At 36.6% G+C, this 20,579-nt stretch overlaps 1 protein-coding gene across 3 annotated transcripts in view; it reads right to left on the bottom strand.

Annotated features, from left to right (window-relative positions):
• Positions 1 to 2,005: 2,005 nt before the first annotated feature.
• Positions 2,006 to 20,579, bottom strand: part of LOC148940710 (ectopic P granules protein 5 homolog) — a 49,928-nt gene continuing 31,354 nt past the window's right edge. For all 3 annotated transcript variants that reach the window (XM_089104880.1, XM_089104881.1, XM_089104882.1), the window contains one exon: positions 2,006 to 4,181. In XM_089104880.1, the coding sequence (XP_088961006.1) occupies positions 2,562 to 4,181 (1,620 nt within the window). In that variant the 3' untranslated portion in view covers positions 2,006 to 2,561. The remainder of the gene's footprint in view (positions 4,182 to 20,579) is intronic.

The following is a 20,579-nucleotide window of genomic DNA, read 5'->3' as shown; positions in this document are numbered from 1 at the left end:
TTGGAGTGGGGGGGGAGGCGATTTACCCGTCAGTTACTTTCGACTATTACAGAGGCCACTAGCCCCACCAATGTCAAAACGACTGACCCCTTTTTATAGTTTCAAAGACAACTCATTCGATACGAAGTGCCCAGGTATGGAAAAACCAAAAAAAAAAAAAAATAATACATTGTGCCAACATCATTCTTTAGTTAGGCAGCACAATTGCGCTGCCTATGATAAGATTTATTCTTCATTAAATACACATACAATAATACATGTTACTGTTCCCCCAAAAGCTCACTGGCCTGTAAAGAAGGGGGAAGACAAATGAGTTAGTTACTCAGAGATGAAAAACAAAAGAAAATTTAAAATAATCACTTACTCACAGACAGAAGAGCAAAAGGAGAAGAAAAAAATATATACATAAAATAAAAACTATAGAAAAAAAAATAGAATAAATAGACTAAATTAATTAAGTAAATTAAATAGACTTCAAAAAAATAATAAAAAAATAAAAAATAAAAACACGGATAAAAATAACTTCTAAGAAGCCAAAGAGTTTTCAACAATTTTTTTTTAAACGAACCGAATGAGTGGCACCCTCGAGCTGATTCAGGCAACTTATTCAAAAAAATATGACACGTCATTAGAGGATTAAAATATGACCTTATACAAGGAGTAAACGGAACTTGAACATGATTTGTCATATTGCGAAGATTAAAATTATTTTGATCAGGGGTAAAATAGAAGATAGATGGATAGTTTATTTTAGCCCGCCAGAAAACAACAACATGGTTGAGAAAAAAGAAAAAAGGACACGAAAACAATACTTCAACAATAAACGATTAAATTACGTTCACTATATACATCCATAGCTCAAATATTACTTGCAGCGGCAGGAAGTCATAAAGGTGCTCAGGGGCACCTTTTCTAGCATTGATTTCTTCTTTTGCCATAACCATAAGTGGTACGACTTCGTCTCAAACACCCGACTGCTGACACTAACGGATCAGACCCCCAACTCTCGTCAGCTTGCTATAAGAACTCTACGGTGGTTTTCCACCTAAGTCGCATGCCAGAAGAAGCACCCACCAGCATACTTTTCAATATTGATCCACCTCAACATGGCTGGAAGTGCCCCCGCAGAAGACCCCGGTTCAGATGGAGGGACAACCTTACCCAGTACTTCTCCATGATCGGTGCTGATCTCCAAGAAGCAGTCACGCTTGCACAGGACCGTTCGGAATGGAGGCAAAGAGTCACATCTCTCTCTACGCTGGACCATCAGCAGGAGCCTTAAGTCAAGTAAGTCATACCTTTACAAGCACAGGAAATTGATATCTATTCAAAAGAGATGAATTTCTGTCGAGGAGAAGTATACGTTATCAAAAACATAAAAATATCCGTTTAGCGCGGACCTTGATTGGTTTGCAAAACGCGGCGTAAATCAACAAAAGCACAAACTTTCAAATGATTGTATAAATTAACCGTTTGTTTTGTATGGACTACATGCATAGTAAGGAAGAAATGCGCCATTGCGAGGCATTTCTGCCTCTTAGACTAGGAAGCTACATATATTTTCCTCTGATAATTTCAAATAAATTCGCTATCTCAGAATTTTCACTCGATAGCGTTTTGATCCTCCCTGAAAAAAATAATTAATTTGCACCACAAAATGGCAAAAAAGCCACTCTGCTGTGGCACAATCTCTTTGGCTAAGCTACTTAAAATGGACATTAGAATTTTCAATTTCTATTCAAATGGGCCCTCGCCAAATATTGTAGAATGTATTGGTTTGAAAGGGTTCCACCTAGGAAGGGAAACAACAAACAAACAAGCACCCATTTGCTAATATACTTCTAAGAAAGAAAAATACTACAACATTTTCCATTTCTGTAGATAGGTGCTTGAAACCTCTGCAGTAGTGTGGTTAGATATGCTGAATTTAAGGGTGTAATTTTTATCAAACCGTCCCCTTTTCGGAGAGTCCCCCCCCATTGTTTTGACAATTAGGTCCATTTCCTCAGACGTGCAGCTTTTTAAAGGGCAACTTTAAAGCTTAAGTTATATATATTTAGAATTATCAGAAAAACAAAATTCTTTTTATGCATATATTGTTATTAAACTTACTTTTGTTAGATTTTCGTAACTATTATCATGAAATTTAAACTAATGATTGAAAGTTGTTGATTTTAAAATTCGAATCACAGTACACTAAGACTTGCACAGTTTTGCTCCAAAAAAAAATATGAACAGAAGGGACAAACACTACTGGCTGAAAGTTTTGTCCTGTTTAATTTCAATTATGTGAAAACAAGCCCTCGAAACAATTTATTTTTTTAATGTTAGGCTTGAAGTAACTTGCTTTTTTTGTACAACCATAGCAACAATAGGTCTCTTCACGGGGAGTTCTCTGCCGTTTGATATACATACACAAGGGATGGAGAGAGATTACCACCACACTTCCCGGAAAATTATAGGCAATTTAACTACCCACGGGAAGTTTTTATTACCCCCATCCCCCAAGGGTCAAATGTGTGCGCATTTATGGCCATGGAGATTACTAAAACTTGGACGGATTAAAAAGCAATATACCTTACTGAATCAGTGTCCCAATTTACAGACCTGAATAAAAGAAGAAATACCTGCAGCTGCGCCGAAAACAGAGCGGAAGAAGCCTGACTTGTAGATAGAAACTCTTGCCAAAAGTCTGTCAAAGACTGCAGACTCACTTTAAGTATTCTTAAGACTTTTTTGGAGAAACGTCTATACCTTTCTGAACAATACATTGACAGCCCACTCCTAAAAACTTTAAGAAGAGATTCTGTCCTTTTGAAAACTTCTCCAACTTTATCCACACTGAGTTGTGATTCCTTACGACAAAACAAAAAATAAGTCATGCTATGAATATCAACTTGATCTGTAAACAAAGACAGATCATTTGCAGGTATTGTAAACATAGTTTTTGAGTCATTTTCATCCTCTTCACCTTCAGAATCAAGAAATGTCCAATTATCTTGTTTACTAGCTTCCAGTGTTTTTCTCAGGTCGTCTAAAAACAGGTCTCTATGAGCGATTGGCGAATACAGAGTAGCAAGAAAAAGAATATTTTCTTCAAAAGACAAATCATCTTTGAATTTTGGGATCTGTAAGAAGTTTGATGCCCACTTGGCAATACCCGGTGGGCATCTTAGTAGATGATTTAAGATGAATATATAATGTCGATCACCATCTGCTTCAATTAAAATTGAAATGAGTTGCGATAGCCAATGGCGTAATGTCCCGACAAAATGTTGATCACTCATCAAATGCCGAAGAAAAGAGAAAATAACACTTATGCACAGTTTTAACTCCTCAACTGCACCAGGAATCTCACCAATGCTTCCAACAACACTGTTGAAATAGTGTTCAATTTTAACCCTTAATAATTCACACGCATTTTGCTGTATTGATATTTTTTCCTTGACTATTTCTTGCGCTTTTCTAAGCAAAGATTTTAATTCTTTTTCTTTGGCCAAGTCATACTCTGCTAAAGGATACGCAAGTGTGCTTCGTACAATATTTCCATCAAGACACGCCCCTTCTTCTACGACATTCATTTTTTTAACCAACCAAATTGATTGTCGACAATTTTCAATGTTGCTTTGCACCATACTATACTCGGTTAATGTCGCTGTTAGAATAGTTCGACTTTGTTTATACATTTGTATTAATTTAAACAAATCATGTCTCTCTATATTTGACTGACTATAAACAAATTGTGTCGCTATTTCATCAACTTTTTGAAACAGAGTCAGGTGAGTACTATGCTCCTCTTTTGAAGATTGTGATCGTTTATTCCACTCTGATAAAACTGTTATGCCTTCCGATATTAGTACTTGGAATATATCTGATTTTTCTACGCAGGGTTGCAGTGGCACTGAAAGCCTAGGACTCTGGCTAAATTCCGAAAATCCTTCATCTAAAACTGGAGCAGAAGCCACCGTAATTTCTTCCTTAGGATGTACATCACAAACATGTCCACGATCGTTGTTTATGTCTGAGCTGCAACAGGAGATGCTTTCTTGAAGAATATCAAGTTCAGTTTTTAAACTTTTGGGTCCAGAAGAAACTTCTAATGGTTCTTGAAAATCTTCAAATCTAGGGGGATCTGGTATGCAATCATCAATGAAAATTGTGTGTTCTTCAAGCGAGCTCACCTAAAATAAATAAAAAAAAGAACTGAGAAAATCTATACACTCCAAAAAAAGCATAGAAACGATTGCCAATTTTCAAATATCACACTTACAGCCCAAAATAATACAATTTATAATTTCTTCAAAAATAAATTTCAGTAGAAAAATTAGACATGTTCATCTTAGAAAAACGCAATCACACGAATTTCAAATATGTATAAACTAAGGTATAAATTTAGCCTGCTACCCATTAGCACAAAAACGTCCTATTTCGGTGAAATAGCAAGCTAAGTCCTATGCAGTGTAGTAAACAATACTTTAAAAGTCATTAAATACAAATGCCAGATATTCAACGAAAAATACGCTTAAATGAGAACAACAAACACTTGCTGAAGAAACTACTTAGTCTTTAATTACTCAGAAAAAATAAAGTAGATTAGGATTTAAAATTGACAGCCGCTTTACATCAGCTATTATCTTTTTCATTTGAGGGTACTTTGAACAAAGCAAGTCAACACATGGTTGGCTATAAAAATTAAGGACTAGAATTAAACTAATTAATAACATTAAAGGTTGCTTCAAATTCGCTTCCAGTAAGAAAGGTACCCTGAATATCTAATTAATTCAACAGGCTTCTTTTTGCGGTGAAGATGTCCCTTCCTGTTAAAAAAAAAAAAAAATCCAGTGATACAGATGACAGTAAAGCATTGTCGTAATTGAAGGAAAATCCTTTCACCGTGATACACGGCTCTAGGCTATTCAACTCTGTTTCTTTTATTCAAATAATTCAACAATGGTACTTTAACAGATATATTACTGTCATTGACTTCCACATCGACTCCAGCAAAAGAGCCCTGGAACTCCCTCAACTACTGAAACTCACTGACGTCAGATTGGGTATACAAGATGGAGATGGTTTGGGAAGCCGGTTCTTCTCTGCCGGTTTGGGAAGGCTATGGTTCCCCACAGTAATGAAAGGCCCTGTTTCCGTCCCCATTCATCATATAGAAATTCGACAGCGTGACCCGGGATTCTGCCACGTCCTTTACCTTGGCCCAAACAAACTGTTTGCTGACTTGGCTGACCTTGACGATGATAGAGCACCATACCAGATGGGTAAGTGTTGTTAGTCTTGCTTTAAAAAAATGGTTGGTTCCACAGCAAAAGAAATTTTGAATACCTCAGATCATAAGCCCAGAAATGGATCTCTCCAAAGACCAACTTCACCAATAACAAAACAATCTACGATGGACACGAAACCGCCAGTTCATAGGATACTTCACAAAAAGTATCATTTGTTGGCGAAAGTGGAAAAGCAAAAGTTCTGGGACGGCGTAGCAACAGAAATGGAAATGACCAGAGTGAGAAAGGATATTCAGAAACGGCATTCACTACTTAGCGAAGCCAGAAGGAAAAAGCACCCCGCACTGACAGACTCAGATGAGAAGTCATCGCCAACGAGGCGGCAAGGACTGGATTGGCAGACCTCCTTTCAAAAGGTCTGCTAAGCCATCAGCCCCCCCCCCGGGTCCATGATGAATCACCTTCAGTCTATTTTCCACCATCTAACAGTCCAGCCATTCGGAAGCCTATTAGGAAGGGAACATAGATTCCCGAATGATCGGTGTGATTAGCGCAATCCTATGACTCCTTAAGGCCACCAAGTCATCAGATGAAAACTCAGTAACACCTAAAATGAACTAAATTCTTCCTCTCTTAGCCATCCGGAAATTCAAACGGATAAAATACGAATTTCAGGATAAAAAGGAATGTACCACTGGACTGGAGGCGGTCCACCCTCATTCCGATGTTTTAAAAGGAGATAAGGTAGGGCGCATACATTACAGAGGAACTTCCTTCATTGATATAGCTCAAAAAACTTCCACCGCTATGCTAATCAATAGATTCCTCTATGCCTGTGACAGTAGAAAAAGACCTAGTCAGGATGGCTTCAGATCAAAGATGGGTTGCTCTGATATTCAGATCAAGAAAAATTCTGAAGCACATTGATATACCAAAAATCTCCACCACTATGCCGATCAATAGTGTCTTCTACGCCTGTGACAGTAGGACAAGACCTAACCAGGAAGGCTTTAGATCGAAGATGGGTTACTCTGATCAGATATTCCGCCGAAGACAAATTCTGAAGCACATTTATATACCAAAAATCTCCACCACTATGCTGGTCAATAGATTCATCTATGCCTGTGACAGTAGAACAAAACCTAGCCAGAAAGGCTTCAAATCGAAGATGGGTTGCTCTGATCAAATATTCAGCTGAAGATAAATTCTGAAGCACCGATGTAAACACCATCGACATGTCATCAAGGCACTCATTGACTTTATTACTGCTTATGACTTGGTCATGCAAGGTGTCATATTGAGCGCAATGAGAAAGAACAGAGTATCTGACAAGTCGTCCTCACTTTACAATATTTAGCTCAGTATTGCATCCTGTACCAGTCATTGTTTCACTTTGTAACAGACTGGATGTTCATTGTTATTGTTGCATTACAAAATATGATTAACCTTTCCCTGTCAGTAGACGATTTAAATTCTGTCAACAGTATTAACCTACTTGTCAAGTTGGTCCAGGAGGAACAGTCTAGGCACGCCTGATGACCTATTCATTTAGGAAAAATTCTTCAGTATCCATCAGCAAAAAAACAAACAGCGAGGGCAAGTGGTATGTGAGACGCACCCATCCTGCTCAATGGAGATCCCACCGAAGATTTAGCACTTTCAAACACATAAGCTCTCTGATACATTACAGGAGATTACGTCTAAGCTCGTATTTCCTCAGCTTGGGCTATTTTTCTCCATCTGAAGAAACCCCAAAGGAATAAATACCAAGCTACTTTAAAGACAGAATTCTGAGAATTTGACATAGCGATGGTATCTGTACTGCTCTGTGCCTGCAAAACCTGGCAGTATTGTCGGTATGTTCTGAAGTTCACAGGTAATCCGAAAAAGTCAGCAAGGACACCATGCACAGTAGAAATAGAAACCGGCCACCCATTTCAAATGTCATCAATTCAGAAGAAATGTCATCAAATACAGATGCCTCCGGTGGTCGGCCAGGTATTAAAGCGACTGACAACTCGATTTTGAATCAGCTGTCGTCGTCAAGGAAGTAAGGCAGCGGTCAAAGAAAGACCAGGTTATCTACCATCAACTCAGACTTGGACCCGTATTGGAATAATTTTACTACACACGTACTCTTGTTTCAGAACAAAACGAGCAAAATTGTCAGTCAGAAAAAAAAACCTGGAAACTGCAAGCATTTGGATAGCTCAGAGAAAACAGAAGTCAAGTCCTAACTCGGTGCAAAAACGAGAATAGCTCAAGCTGTGAAGTTTTAGTGAAGCAATGCCAAAGCAAGCTAAGTCGTAACCCAGGGCGAAAATGACTGAAGTTCGAGCTTCGGATTAATTTGGTGCAAGAGCAAGGCAAAGTCTTAAGCCTAGCCCAGTCCAAACGCGAGCTAGGCCCTAACTCAAAGTAAAATCGAGCTGCACCCTCACTTTTTGTGAAAATGCGCTAATTCCAAGCTGCAAAGTGACTCCCTGTAAAAACGAGTCAAATCATAACTCGATGAAGTCCTTATTTGGTGCAAAAACAAGCTTAGTCAAAACTACCAAATATCGATGAATATATGCAAAAGCAAAACAGTTACGATGCAAAACTGAACTAAGGCTGAATTCAGTGTAGATTTAAATAATAAAAAAAAAACAAGTTTTTTCAACTGAAAGTAAGGAGCAACATTAAAACTTAAACGAACAGAAACTTTTACGTATATGAGGGGGTTCACCCTTACTTACAAATCGCCCTTATTCCGTATATGAAAGGGGCTTTCCCCTCCTCAACATCTCTGCTCTCTAAACTAAAGTTTTATATTGTTTTGAGAAACAGAGTTGTGAGAAGAGTCTAAATTTTCATCGGATAACTTTGGGGAAAAATGAGCGTGGGAGGGGGCCTAGTTGCCTTCCATTTTTTGGTCATTTAAAAAGGGCACTAGAACTTTTAATTTCTTTTGAAATAAGCCCTCCCACAATATTCTAGGACCACTGGGTCAATACGATAACCCTTAAAAAAAAAAAAAAAAAAAAAAAAAAAAAAAAAAAAAAAACACGCATCCTTGATCTTCCTTCTGGTAAAAAGATTCACATATCTGCAGATAGAAGCTTGAAAACTCTACAGTAGGGTTCTCTGATACGCTGAATCTGATGGTGCAATTTTCATTAAGGTTCTATAACTTTTAGGGGTGTTTTCCCCTTTTTTTCGAAAACCAGGCTAATTTTCTCAGGCCCGTAACTTTTAATGGGTAAGACTAAACTTGATGAAATTTATATATTTGAAATTAGAATTAAAATCTGATTCTTTTGATGTATCTATTGGTATCAAAATTCCATTTTTTAGAGTTTCGGTTACTATTGAGCCGGGTTGCTCCTTACTTACATCTCGTTACCACGAACCGTTTGATTAAGGTAAGTTCTTATTTGGTGCAAAAAAAGCTAAGTCGGTACTTGATGAAAAAAACAAACTAAGTCATGGCGCAAAAATGAGCTAGGTGTCCAGGCTCAGTGCAATACAAGCTAAGTCACAACGTGGTGTGAAGTCGCAAAGAACTGAATCCTGATGCACATGAAAAACAAGCCAAGTCTTGGATCAATTGCAAAAACGACGCAGATCGTTGCTAACAACTAAATCAGTGCAGAAACAGCCACGGTCCTCACTCGGTGATACAACAAGCTTCTGCCTGACCCAGTATAAAAACCAAACTAGTCAAGCTACGGATTCGGAGCAGGCGCAAACTAAGTATTGATTTGGTGCAAAAACGAGCGAAGTGAAACCTGCGGAATTTTGACGACAATGTAAAAAGCAACCAAAGTTCTGATTAGCTCAAAAGCAACCTAAATTGTCTTTTTAAAATGAAACATGTCCAATCTAAGAAACGGAACGGTGCAAAGAGAGCTAGGTTCAGTCCTGTGCACCATTAGCACAGTCCTGGCTCGGTGGAAAAATGAAATAAGTCCAATTTATGTAATTTCGGTGACAGGGCGTCTAAATGAACCAAGTACTATTTCAGAGCAAACACAATCTAAATCCTGATTGCTGTGAAAACGAGCCGGTCAAAGCTGCGGACTGACTCGCTACCCAAGCGACCCAATTCCTGACTCTGTGCAAAAAAGATCTGAGTCCTAAATCAGGGCAAAAACGCCAATTCTTTACTCGACGGAAAAAGAAGTTAAGTCCTAGTTCGATACAAAATTAAGCAGCTTTCAAGCTGCAGACCGAGTCAGGTCAATAACAACCTAAGTTCTGAAAGTGCAAAACAAGCTTGTCCTATAATGATGCGAAAACTACCTTAATCCATTCTTGACGCAAAAAAAAACGAGCGAAGTCCAAACAATGGAATTTCGAGGACGCAATGCCAAAACACAATCTAAGCCTTGACTCAGCGTAAAAACGAGCTAAGCCTTGATTCAATGCAACAAGAAGCCGAGCCGTGAATCGGTGCAAAATTCTTAAAATTCTGAATTGGCGTAAACTGATCTAAATCCAAGCTGCAGAATGTTGGTATCATGGGGCAAAACCAAGTTAAGATCTGACTCAGGACACAAAGAGGCTAAGTCCAAGCTAGGGATCTCCAATTTATAAATGGGAAGAAATTCTTGTTGCATTTCGTTTGAGCCAAAATCATGTGAAGATTTTCAATATCTATGAATAGAGAGGCAACATACACCAATGATAATCCTCAACCCTTCGCCGCACAGCCACCTTTAATTACTAGAAAAAAAATAATCCAAAAGGAATTTTTAGACAAAAGTGAAGAGCGATACTAAATCATAAGACAAGAAAAATAAAGTAATATAATAATAATAATAATTTATTTATGCCCTCTATACATACATGGATGTACATAGAGGAGTATAGGAAATAAATGAAAAGAAAACTGAAAAATACAAAATTACACTTCTAACGAAAAGGACGACAATAAGTAGCTCATAATACTCATAATAACTCATGAATATATAATAAATAGCTTATGATAGATCATAAACCAAAAACACTAAAAACACTCATAAAACGCATAAACACTCATAATACATAACGCAAAAACAGCTGTTTTATTAAAACAATGGCGGACAAAACTATTTTTCCATTAAACGAGACAATTAAGGGGAAAACTTATTTTATTTTCTCTAGATCGTCTAAGAAATCGGTCGTATTGTTGATCCATTTTTATAGTAATATCAAATATTCAAAATTTTCGTATAATATACCTATTTTTCCATTAAACGAGACAATTAAGGGGAAAACTTATTCTATTTTCTCTAGATCGTCGAAGAAATCGGTCGTATTGTTGATCCATTTTTATAGTAATATCAAATATCCAAATTTTCGTATAATATACCTATTTTTGAACAAGAGCGGACTTCTAAGAAAATATTTACAAAACATGAAAAAGACACGCGGATACGCTTTTTATCACTTTTACTTAAAAACCTCAAAAACGGAACAATGAAAAAACCATGTGGTGCAAACATTGAATTATAAATTATAGCAAGTGTTTGTTTATCAAAACGACCTTTAACCCTGACTAGCAGGCCATAAGTTTCCCTAAGTTTTCTCAGTACAGACGATAACACCAACTCCCGCGTAGCTTTAATTCTCTGGCCAAAAGGCAAGCCAAAGTATTGAATAGAATTAATTAAAAACAACTATAAACACCGAAAAACTTATTTTCCATAAAATAAGTTTTTCAAAGAAAAGTAAAGAGCTCCATTAAAACAAAACTGAGCAAAAATAAAATCAAATAATCCACCAAGCGTGAAAATACCATAAATACGCATCGATAAATAAATTAAACCCAAAACGAACAGAAATTACAATAAACAACCGAAGCAAACTCAAAACGAGCAGAAATTAACATGAGTAGGGCTCAAAACCCGTATGCCTTCCCAAGGCCAAAACATAATTTGTACTTTACTGAAAAAACCATAAATGTTTTTACTTTTATAGCTTTAATAAATCTGATAATATTAACATTTTGATAACTAAACATCAGTATATGTATATTAAACTGGCAATGCACATTCATTGCATTATTTTCTGTTCGATTTATATTGACATAGTCTTTTCAGGGAAAAAGAAAATAACACTTTAAATCTTCTCGTTTCTTTTTAAGACTTTATAGTTTGGCCAACTATTTGTATGCTGGAGAAAATTTTTCAGTAAGTTTTAACAACATACATCTTTTTGAAAATCTGGACAAAAATAGTAGTGTTTAATTTAGTTTGATACCTCCTCTAGCTGACCTGAAATAGAATAAGAGCAGGAGTAGCCCCAAAAGTGCAAACATAATACCCTCAATCGTTCTTGGGATACTTTTGAGACGCCTTATTGGGAATTAGCATAAACACATTACATTTTGTTTTCATCTTAAGGCAACATTTAGTTTTTAAACATAATGGGCAAGTGGAAGGATGGGCGTTGGAGGGGGTCTAGTTGCTCTCCAATCACTTTCGACTATTAAAAACGTCATTAGCCCTTTCTATTTTCATTTTTATTTTCAATCGAGCCCTTTTCGAAGTTCTTATGACAACTCCTTCGATACGAAGTGCCCTTGCCTAAACAAAAAAAATAATAGTGATAAATTGTACCCCCATCGATCTGGATTATAAAAATGTCAAGCCTTCTAGGCACTTTAGACTATTAAATAGGGCATTAGCTCTTATAATTTTCAATCGAATTATTCCTTTTTGAGTTTCTATATCAACATTTTCTATAATCACCTTATATACCCAAAGACCATGAATTGCAACCCGTGCCTTGAGAGCTGTGAGGGGTTGTAATCCTCAAAGACTTAATTTCCAGAACTTTCAACTACCTTAAACAAAACGGCTATCTGAAAATTTTGATTGGATTTATTTGGGGAAATGGTGGGCGTGAGAGGGGCGTTATTTGCTCTCTAATCACTTTTAACTATTAAAAAAGGCACTAGCCCTTTGAATTTCCAATCTAATGAGCCCTTTTGAAGTCCCTACAACATCTCTATCAATACAAATCTTATATACCCCCAAAATAACTTAAAACCCTTGCCCTAAGGGCTGGGGGAGGGGGTTGTCATCCTCAAAGACCTAATTTCTAGACTTTCAACTACGTTGAAGAAAATTGCTATCTCAAAATTTTGATTGGATGTATTTGGGAAAATGGTGGGCCTGAGAGGGAATTAGTTGCTCTCCAATCACTTTCGACTATTAAAAAGAGCACTAGCCATTTCAATTTCCAATCGAATGAGTCCTTTTTGAAGTTTCTACGACAACACTTTCTATAAAACCGTATATGCCCCCAGGGCATAAATAACAACCCTTGCCCTGAAGGCTGTGAAGGGGTTGTCATGCTCAAAGACATAATTTCGGACCTTTCAACTATATTGAACAATATGGTTATCTAAAAATTTTGATTGGATGTGTTTGGGGAAATGATGGGCGTGAGAGGAGGGTTACTTGCCCTCCAATCACTTTCGACTATTAGAAAGGGCACTAGCCGCTTCAGTATTCCACTCGCATTCATTCAGTGAACACCTAGCTTGAAAACGGATATTTTATAGTCTCTGAACAATAAAGAACTGGTTTGTTCAACTAAACGGATTAAGACACAGGTGAAATTTATTGCGCCATTGACTTTTCTTGAGTAAACCTACTGCGAGCGAATTTATCTGTGCTCACCTTTGGTGCCAAACTAATTGGTATTGAAATAGACTGATATTAGTGGATTATATAGATTATTTTGGATATATATATTATGGAATCTTTGGAGCATTATTTCAACTAAATTTTCCCTTAAGGTTCTTAACTTAGATAAAGATAAGTTGCTTTTACTTTTGTCCTCTCCTTAATAGGAAATACCTCCACTTAAAGAGTTTGATATCGCGTTAGCTAACTTCAAAAATTATCGTCATTGGCCAGTAAAGATACTAAAAGTGTCCAAGGATAGCAAAGGAAAGCCATCATATTTGGTATTTTGCTATGGGACACATGACGAATACAGTCTTGTTGAAGCCAACTTGGCAGAATATAATCCAAGCGTTAGCCGAACTTCAACAAAACAGACTGCAGGTGTAAAGGCTGCATTTGAGGAATTGAAAAATTCACCCGATATTTATAAATCCCTTTCCAAGACATATAATGTATTAACAACTAAGGAATCTAATACAGGAGAATGTGCCTCGTTGATGGATAAAATCACTTCTACGGAGCTTGAGCTAAAAAAAACTAAGCGAGACTTAATGCAAAATATGACCAAGAAGGTTAATGAAAGGATTTCGGATGCTGATTCTTTCCGCCAGTCATCCCACGACATTATTTGTCAAATATATGACGCGATTACTCTTGATTATCAACCAAAATTTGAAAAAATTTAACAATCTCTGAAAACTCTTCGCAACCAAATTATAAATCAGGAAGAGAAAATCATGAAAATTGAGATGAAACTAGATTCATTTGAACAAGGAGTGCTGCTTGATTCGCTAATTTTGCATGGTGTTAAGCAACAGTCCGGATCCTACAAGTTCTCGTAACTAAAATCAATCTGACTGAAATTAATGTTGCCCATATTAGAAATATCAACCGATTCAAAAAATCTCCTGCTTTAACCGATGCCTCTCTAAATGACAGAAGTCCCTCTGGTTTTAGTTAAATTTGTAAATAGTGATATAGCAAGAAAAGTCTTCAACGCGAAATCCAGTTAGCTTCAAGTGGAATTTTCCTATAGGAAGCATTGACAAAAAGATGACGTGAGGTCCTTAATGCTACAAAGGACAAATTCGGACATATATAAGTTTGGACTTATCGTGGTAAAATTTTAGCAAGGCCTAACGGTAAAAGTGTCACTAAAAAAATTTATGATCTAGCTGATTGTGCTTAAGAATAAGTTTTTTTTGTGTGTGTGTGTGTTTTGTATCTTGCCATTCATATATTCAGCGTATTTTATTTATCTTTTGCTTATTTTTTTTTGTGCGTATCTGTCTAATGATTTACTTTCGTTCCAATTAACTTCAATGAAATTTATGGATTTCAATAATTATTCTTTTTTGTTACATGCCTGTTCTCACAAGTCATTGCGTCAGTTTGGGATTTTAATCCTTTGTTATCTTGAAAATGATTTTACTTGTATTGGTCTCATGGGTACATTAATGCAGTGGAGCTTTAGCGTTATATATTTTTTATTTTTTTATTTCAGGAACTGAGTATTATGATTAATGATTTAAGAAAGTCACTAAATTTATCTGAAATTATTTTTATTAATTTGTTCAATAATATAAAATGTATATGTATCTTACTTATTGGTATGATTATTGTGATTTTATTTATTTATTTATATTTATTTTGTTGTTATTTATAGCCTCTTGGTTAATTTTTTTATTTATTTTATTTTGTGTGTGTTGCGGCGCAGGTTTGTTACACAGACTCCTTAAGTTTTATGAATTTTTCTAACTCAGGCTCTGGGGATTTTTGCTCCCTTGATGGGCGTTTACTTCAATTACAAAGAAACCCCTTAGATGTTTTGAGTATCATTAATAATTCCATTGGTCAAATTAAAAGAAATTCCCTAAATATTTCCCAATCAATTAAAAGTAAGTATATTTCTGATTTAAGGTGGACTACTAGACGAGATGATCATTTTTCGGTCCTCCAACTCAATACTCAGGGTCTATGTTCTTCGATTGATCAGTTGAGGCGGATAGTTATTTATGGGCGACCTGATGTTATCGGGTTGTATTAGACTTTTCTTAATTCTAGCAATGAAATGCTTTTAGATATACCCGGTTACAATATGCAGAGACTAAATCGCAGAAAGATGGATAAGGATGGACTATCAATGCATATTTAGGGTACTTTTCCGTATACCGTTTGAAAAGATCTGTCAACGTATGACGAAGGGGTTTTCGAATCCCAGTTTGTTGAAATTAAATAGAAAAATTAGGCTTTGATAATTTGTAATTTTTATAGGTCTCCCAGTGGATCTCTCCCTGCTTTTCTTCAGGTTCTTAACGAGATCTTGGATTTAATAGGCACACGTCCATTTGAAATTATAATAATAGGAGACTTTAACTTAAATCTAATTGACATGGCTTCCTCTACTACGATGGATTTTCTCTCAGATATGCTCACTGCTGGGGTTCTACCAACAACTTGTATTCTAGCACGTGTAACTGAAACACCAGCCTCATTAATTGATAACATCTTTTCGTCACTTAATTCAGTTTGGAATTCTGTTGTAGTGAGTGATATTTCAGACCATTTTTCTGTATTTTCTAATTTTATCCTTGAAAAAACATTGAATAGGGACATTCCAGCATCTGCTTCAGCTTCTCTTAGGTTTGGTTTGAATGAACTGATCTGCCTTAGATCCCATTAAGCTGAGAAGACATAGAATAGTTTTAGTGACGGTAATGATTTTTGTTCTAAGTTTGATTCCTTTAATGAGTCAGTAAAGGAGTCTATTTGTGACGTATGTGCTCTGTCCTCCTCTACTTCAAGGTCAAAAAGATCTATTCCTCTTAACCCATGGATGACCCCTGGTCTTCTAAAGAGTTGGAGAAGAAAAAATAATCTTTGGAAAGCTTTTAAGTCAGCAAAGCAATCTTTGAATGTTGCACGTCTTCAGCAATTCAAACTCTACAGGAATGTTTTCAATTCTTTATGCCGGAAGGCTAAATTCCTTTATTATTCCAAAAAATTGTCGGATTGTGGGAAAGATATTGGAAAAAGATGGCAAGTGATCAATTCCGTCTTCAAACATTCTTCTCCGGCTCCTTCTATCCCTCCAAGTCTTGTAGTTGGTAATGTGGTTGTTGAGGGTATTCTATCTGTTCAAGAAGCATTTACATCATATTTTGCCAATATTGGGAAAACCACTGCTCCTCCAGTCAGGTCATTCACAGTCACAACCAGATTACAAATCTTATCTTGGTTCACCTTGTCTCAGATCGATGGTGCTATATCCAGCTCATGATGTGAAAGTAGCCAGGATTGTAAATAGCTTGAAGGGTTCTTCGTCGTCTGGCCCTGACTGTATTCCAACTATGGTAGTTAAGTTCCTTCTTCCTTCAATTATTTCTCCATTGACAAAGCTTATAAATCTTTCTTTTGAAAATGGGATTTTCCCCAGTTCTCTTAAGCGAGCTAGAGTAATTGTTTTATATAAAGGTGGACCAAGAAGTGACCCAGCCAATTATCGCCCTATATCTTTGCTGTCTGTTTTTAGCAAAATTTTTGAAAAGACCTTGCTTTCCCGTCTACTTGCTTTTCTAGAGGCTAAGATTTTTTCATGATTTTCAGTTTGGCTTCCGAGCTAAACATTCTACGGAGCATGCTTGTGTAGCTATTTTAAATTTTCTCCACACCGCGCTTGACTCTGGTTTGATTCCTGCAGCTATATTCCTAGATGTCCGTAAGGCTTTTGACTCTTTAACTCATGAGATTATGCTGTATAAGCTATCACAAAATGGTTTAAGAGGGGGGGCTCATACTTGGTTTGATTTCTATTTGTGAGGTAGAACTGTCTCTGTAGATTCCCTTTCCCATTTTTAGTCTGAAGTTGAGTATGGTGTTCCTCAAGATTCTGTTCTTGGACCGTTTCTTTTTTTGATCTATGTTACTGACCTTATAGTTGCAGTTATGAATCAAAAGCCTACAGTTTGCTGTCACCTATGTCATCCTGAATCTTTCAATGCTAAAAAAACCCATCGTTTTCTTAGGATGTGGACACTCTCGTTGCTTTCGCTGATGACAGTACCATTGGTACTGTAGTAGGAACTGAGTCTGAGATGCTTCCCAAATTATTTGAACTTTTTGAGAGAGTCATTCTTTGGTTTTATGCAAAATTCCATGCCCTAAATGTTTCTAAGTCAAGTTTTTAATTTTTTACCGTATTTCTCTGGCGTGCCCTGACTTATCTAAAATCCAGCTTTCAAGGGGCTCTCTCAGTAGACCTAAGGAACGATATGTCCGATTTCTCGGTATTCTACTCGATAAAAACCTTTCATTCAAGCATCATATTGGACTAACTAATATGAAGATCTCAAGGAGTCTTGGAATTTTGAGGAAGCTAAAACATATTTTTCCTGGATCAGTTTTAAAATTCCTGTTCCGATGCTTAATTCAATCTTACTACCCTTATTGCCCTATAGTATGAATGTCAACTTTCTCTTCTTTTTTAAAACCACTTTCTAAGTTATGTAATAAGGTAAGAATGCTTATACGGGAAACAAATTGTTCTACATCCAACCAAACTAGCCATTACTTGATTTACTGTCTCTCTACACTCTTTCGTGCGCGTCTTTCACTTTTCATCAAATTCATTGTGATGTTCCCACAGCCCTTCAAACTACTCCTTCTTTCGTCACTGATAGGCCTTTGCATCATCTTTGTAATTCAAGGAATATTAATATTTTATTTACTCCATCGGTGAGGTCTGACTTTAATCCATTAACTGCTTGTCATATCGTTTGGAATAGCCTACCTGAGTCAGCTAAAGAATGTCACTCGTTTGGAGCTTTTAAAAGAATTTTAAAAAAATGTTTAATGTCTTGATTTTTCATGTTTAAATATATTTTTGTTAATTTTTATTATTATTATTTGGCGGGGGGGGGGGGTGACACTAGCCTGGGTTGGAAACATTTGTTGTAAGGGGTTTTGAGTTTGTATAATATTTTTTTTTGTGGTTTGGTTTAAAATATATATTTGGACTTTGGTCTATTTTATTGGAGTGTCCTACATCCTTTTTTTTGGGGGGGGGGGGGAATCATAAAATCGCTTTTTGTTTGGGTCTTTAATTATTGTTGTTTTTTTTCTCTTTTTTTTTTTTTTTGTGTGTGTGTGTGTGTGTAGAGTCTTTGAAAGGTTGAAATGCAATGCATTATATTGAAAATACTTGTATTTGTTTCATTTTTGTTTCTCTCCTGCTTTTTCCTGGCCATAGAGCCTTACGGGGGAGTTTATATTGAGGTGTATTTTGTTGTGTTTATTAATTGAATAAATTGATTAATTGATTGATTGAATTCCCAATCGAATGATTACTTTTTGGATTTTCGACAACAACGCTTTCTATAAAAAAAACCTTATAGGCCCCCAAGGCATAAATTACAACCCTTGCCCTGAGGGCTTTGGGGGGGGGGGGTTGTCATCCTCAAAGACCTAACTTCAAGAACTTTCAACTGCGTTGAACAAATTGGCTATGTCAAAATTTTGATTGGATGTGTTTGGGGGAAATATGGGTGTGAGAGAGGGGTTAGTTACCCTCAAATCACTTTCGACTATCAAAAAGGACACTAGCTCTTTGAATTTCTAATCGAATGAGCGTGTTTTGAAGTTTCTAAGACAACGCTCTCTAAAAAAATCTTATATGCCCCCAGGGCTAAATATACAACCCTGGCTCAAAGGGCTGTGGGGGAGTGCCCTCTTCAAAAACATAATACCTATCAGAAAATCAACTACGCCGAACATAATTACAACTTCAAAATATTGATTAGATGTGTCTGGGGAAATGGTGGGCTTGGAAGGGGTGTTAGTTGCCTTCTAATCACTTTTGACTATTAAGCCCCTCCAATTTCCAATCAAATTTGCCCTTTTTGAAGTTTCTACGACAACTCCTTCGATATGAAGTGCCCTGGTCTAAAATAAAAAAAATAATAAATTAATAATACATTGTGACAACATCGTTCTTTATTTAGGCAGCGCGATTGCACTCCCTATGATCATTATTAAAAATATTAAGTGATCCCACCCTAATTGAATGATGCTTGAAATCACCGTTATTGTTTGCCACTAGGAATTCTGTTTTAGTAGGTTCAAGCTCTAATCCTATCTCCCATAGATATGAATGCAATATGTTAATTGCATTCTGTATTGATTTTAAATTGTCCGAAAATAACATAACATCATCAGCATGCGACAAGTGGCTAATGTCAATACCGTCAATCACATATGGGGGTAGGTACCGTGTGGCTGTTCGACGTAAAGAAATTCGGTCTGAAAGTCACCCTCCTGAAAAAAATCTCACCGACGAATTACCATACCAACCCGTCAAACACTGGCTTATAAATGGGTTCACTCCACTGCGCAACAATGATAAAAAAGCATGGTTATGCAACATACTATCAAACGCTTTTGAAATATCAACTCCGCACACAAATGGTTGTTTTTTAAAGTAATGATGGCGTTCCAATATTTCAAGAAATGTTGCGTGTGCATTTTGAACCCCTACATCACTTCGAAAGCCTAACTGATGGTCCCCCATATCACATTTTGCTGATAAATATGGGAGTAAAATATATTCAAATAATTTACTAATAACAGAACAAAGTGTTATAGGTATATATGATGAACAATGTGAAGGATCCTTGCCCTTCTTGCGTATACAAACTACGAGTACTTTATCTTTTCCATCAAAGAAGGGACATAATGATGATTACTATTATTTGAAATAATAACGTAAGATGTTCTAGTAGTTTTGTAGTACCATACAGTGCCATCTAGACCAGGTATATCTGGACCTGGGGCCTTCCCACAGTTTAGTGATCTAGTTTTAATCAAAACCAAAGATGGAGAAAAACAAACTAGGTTTTTTCATGGGTTCAACTGAGAAAAATGCTTATATAACAATTCACGATAACTCACTTCAGTTGATGGTGGGTTGGACGAAAATACTGAAGTAAAATGTCCATACTATTGTTCTAGTGAGATTTGGTCGGATAAATCAGCTGATGATTGCGTTAATCTATTAACCTCATTATAAAGTAACTTTGGATTATTCCTAATTTTGGGTGATAATGCTAATTGTTGATATAATATGTAAAATGTGATGATATAATAATTTTTGTTTTTCCATGTTGCCGCCAATTTTATATATTTCTTTTTTGTTGATTTAACTATCTGGAAAAGGGGGCCATTTCTCGGTCGGTCACATTGATCCCAAATATGATACCATAGCCGATGTTTCTCTTTTGCTTCAGCCAACCCAGGTATAACAGACCATCCCTTTTTTTATGTATTTTTACAGACTGTAATAACAGGAACCGCAACGGAAGCCGCAACTTTCATAGCATGAACTATTTCGACATAATACGTATCTAAATCAAACGAATGAAATTTTTGAGACTGTCATAGGAGGTGAAAAGGAACTCTAATAGTTCACATAATAGTCCACTTTACTGGACTGACTTCGTTAGCAACCAGACCCTCCTGTTACGTACGACACAAATTCCTTTCTAGACGCAGCTCGCCCAGCGTACTGTTCTTTGGCACGGCCACCTCCTTCGCATGTCACGCGACGCCACAACACGGGTCTTTTTCAGCTTCTTAAAGAATGCTTGAGGTCTTATCTGTCGGGAAGGTCTCAGTATGTTTCAGT

Source organism: Artemia sp. Qi Xiang Cuo, chromosome 19, assembly GCF_049724085.1.
Source record: "Artemia sp. Qi Xiang Cuo chromosome 19, ASM4972408v1, whole genome shotgun sequence".
NCBI classification, from domain to species: Eukaryota; Metazoa; Arthropoda; class Branchiopoda; order Anostraca; family Artemiidae; genus Artemia; species Artemia sp. Qi Xiang Cuo.
This window is presented reverse-complemented; position numbering and strand designations above follow the sequence as displayed.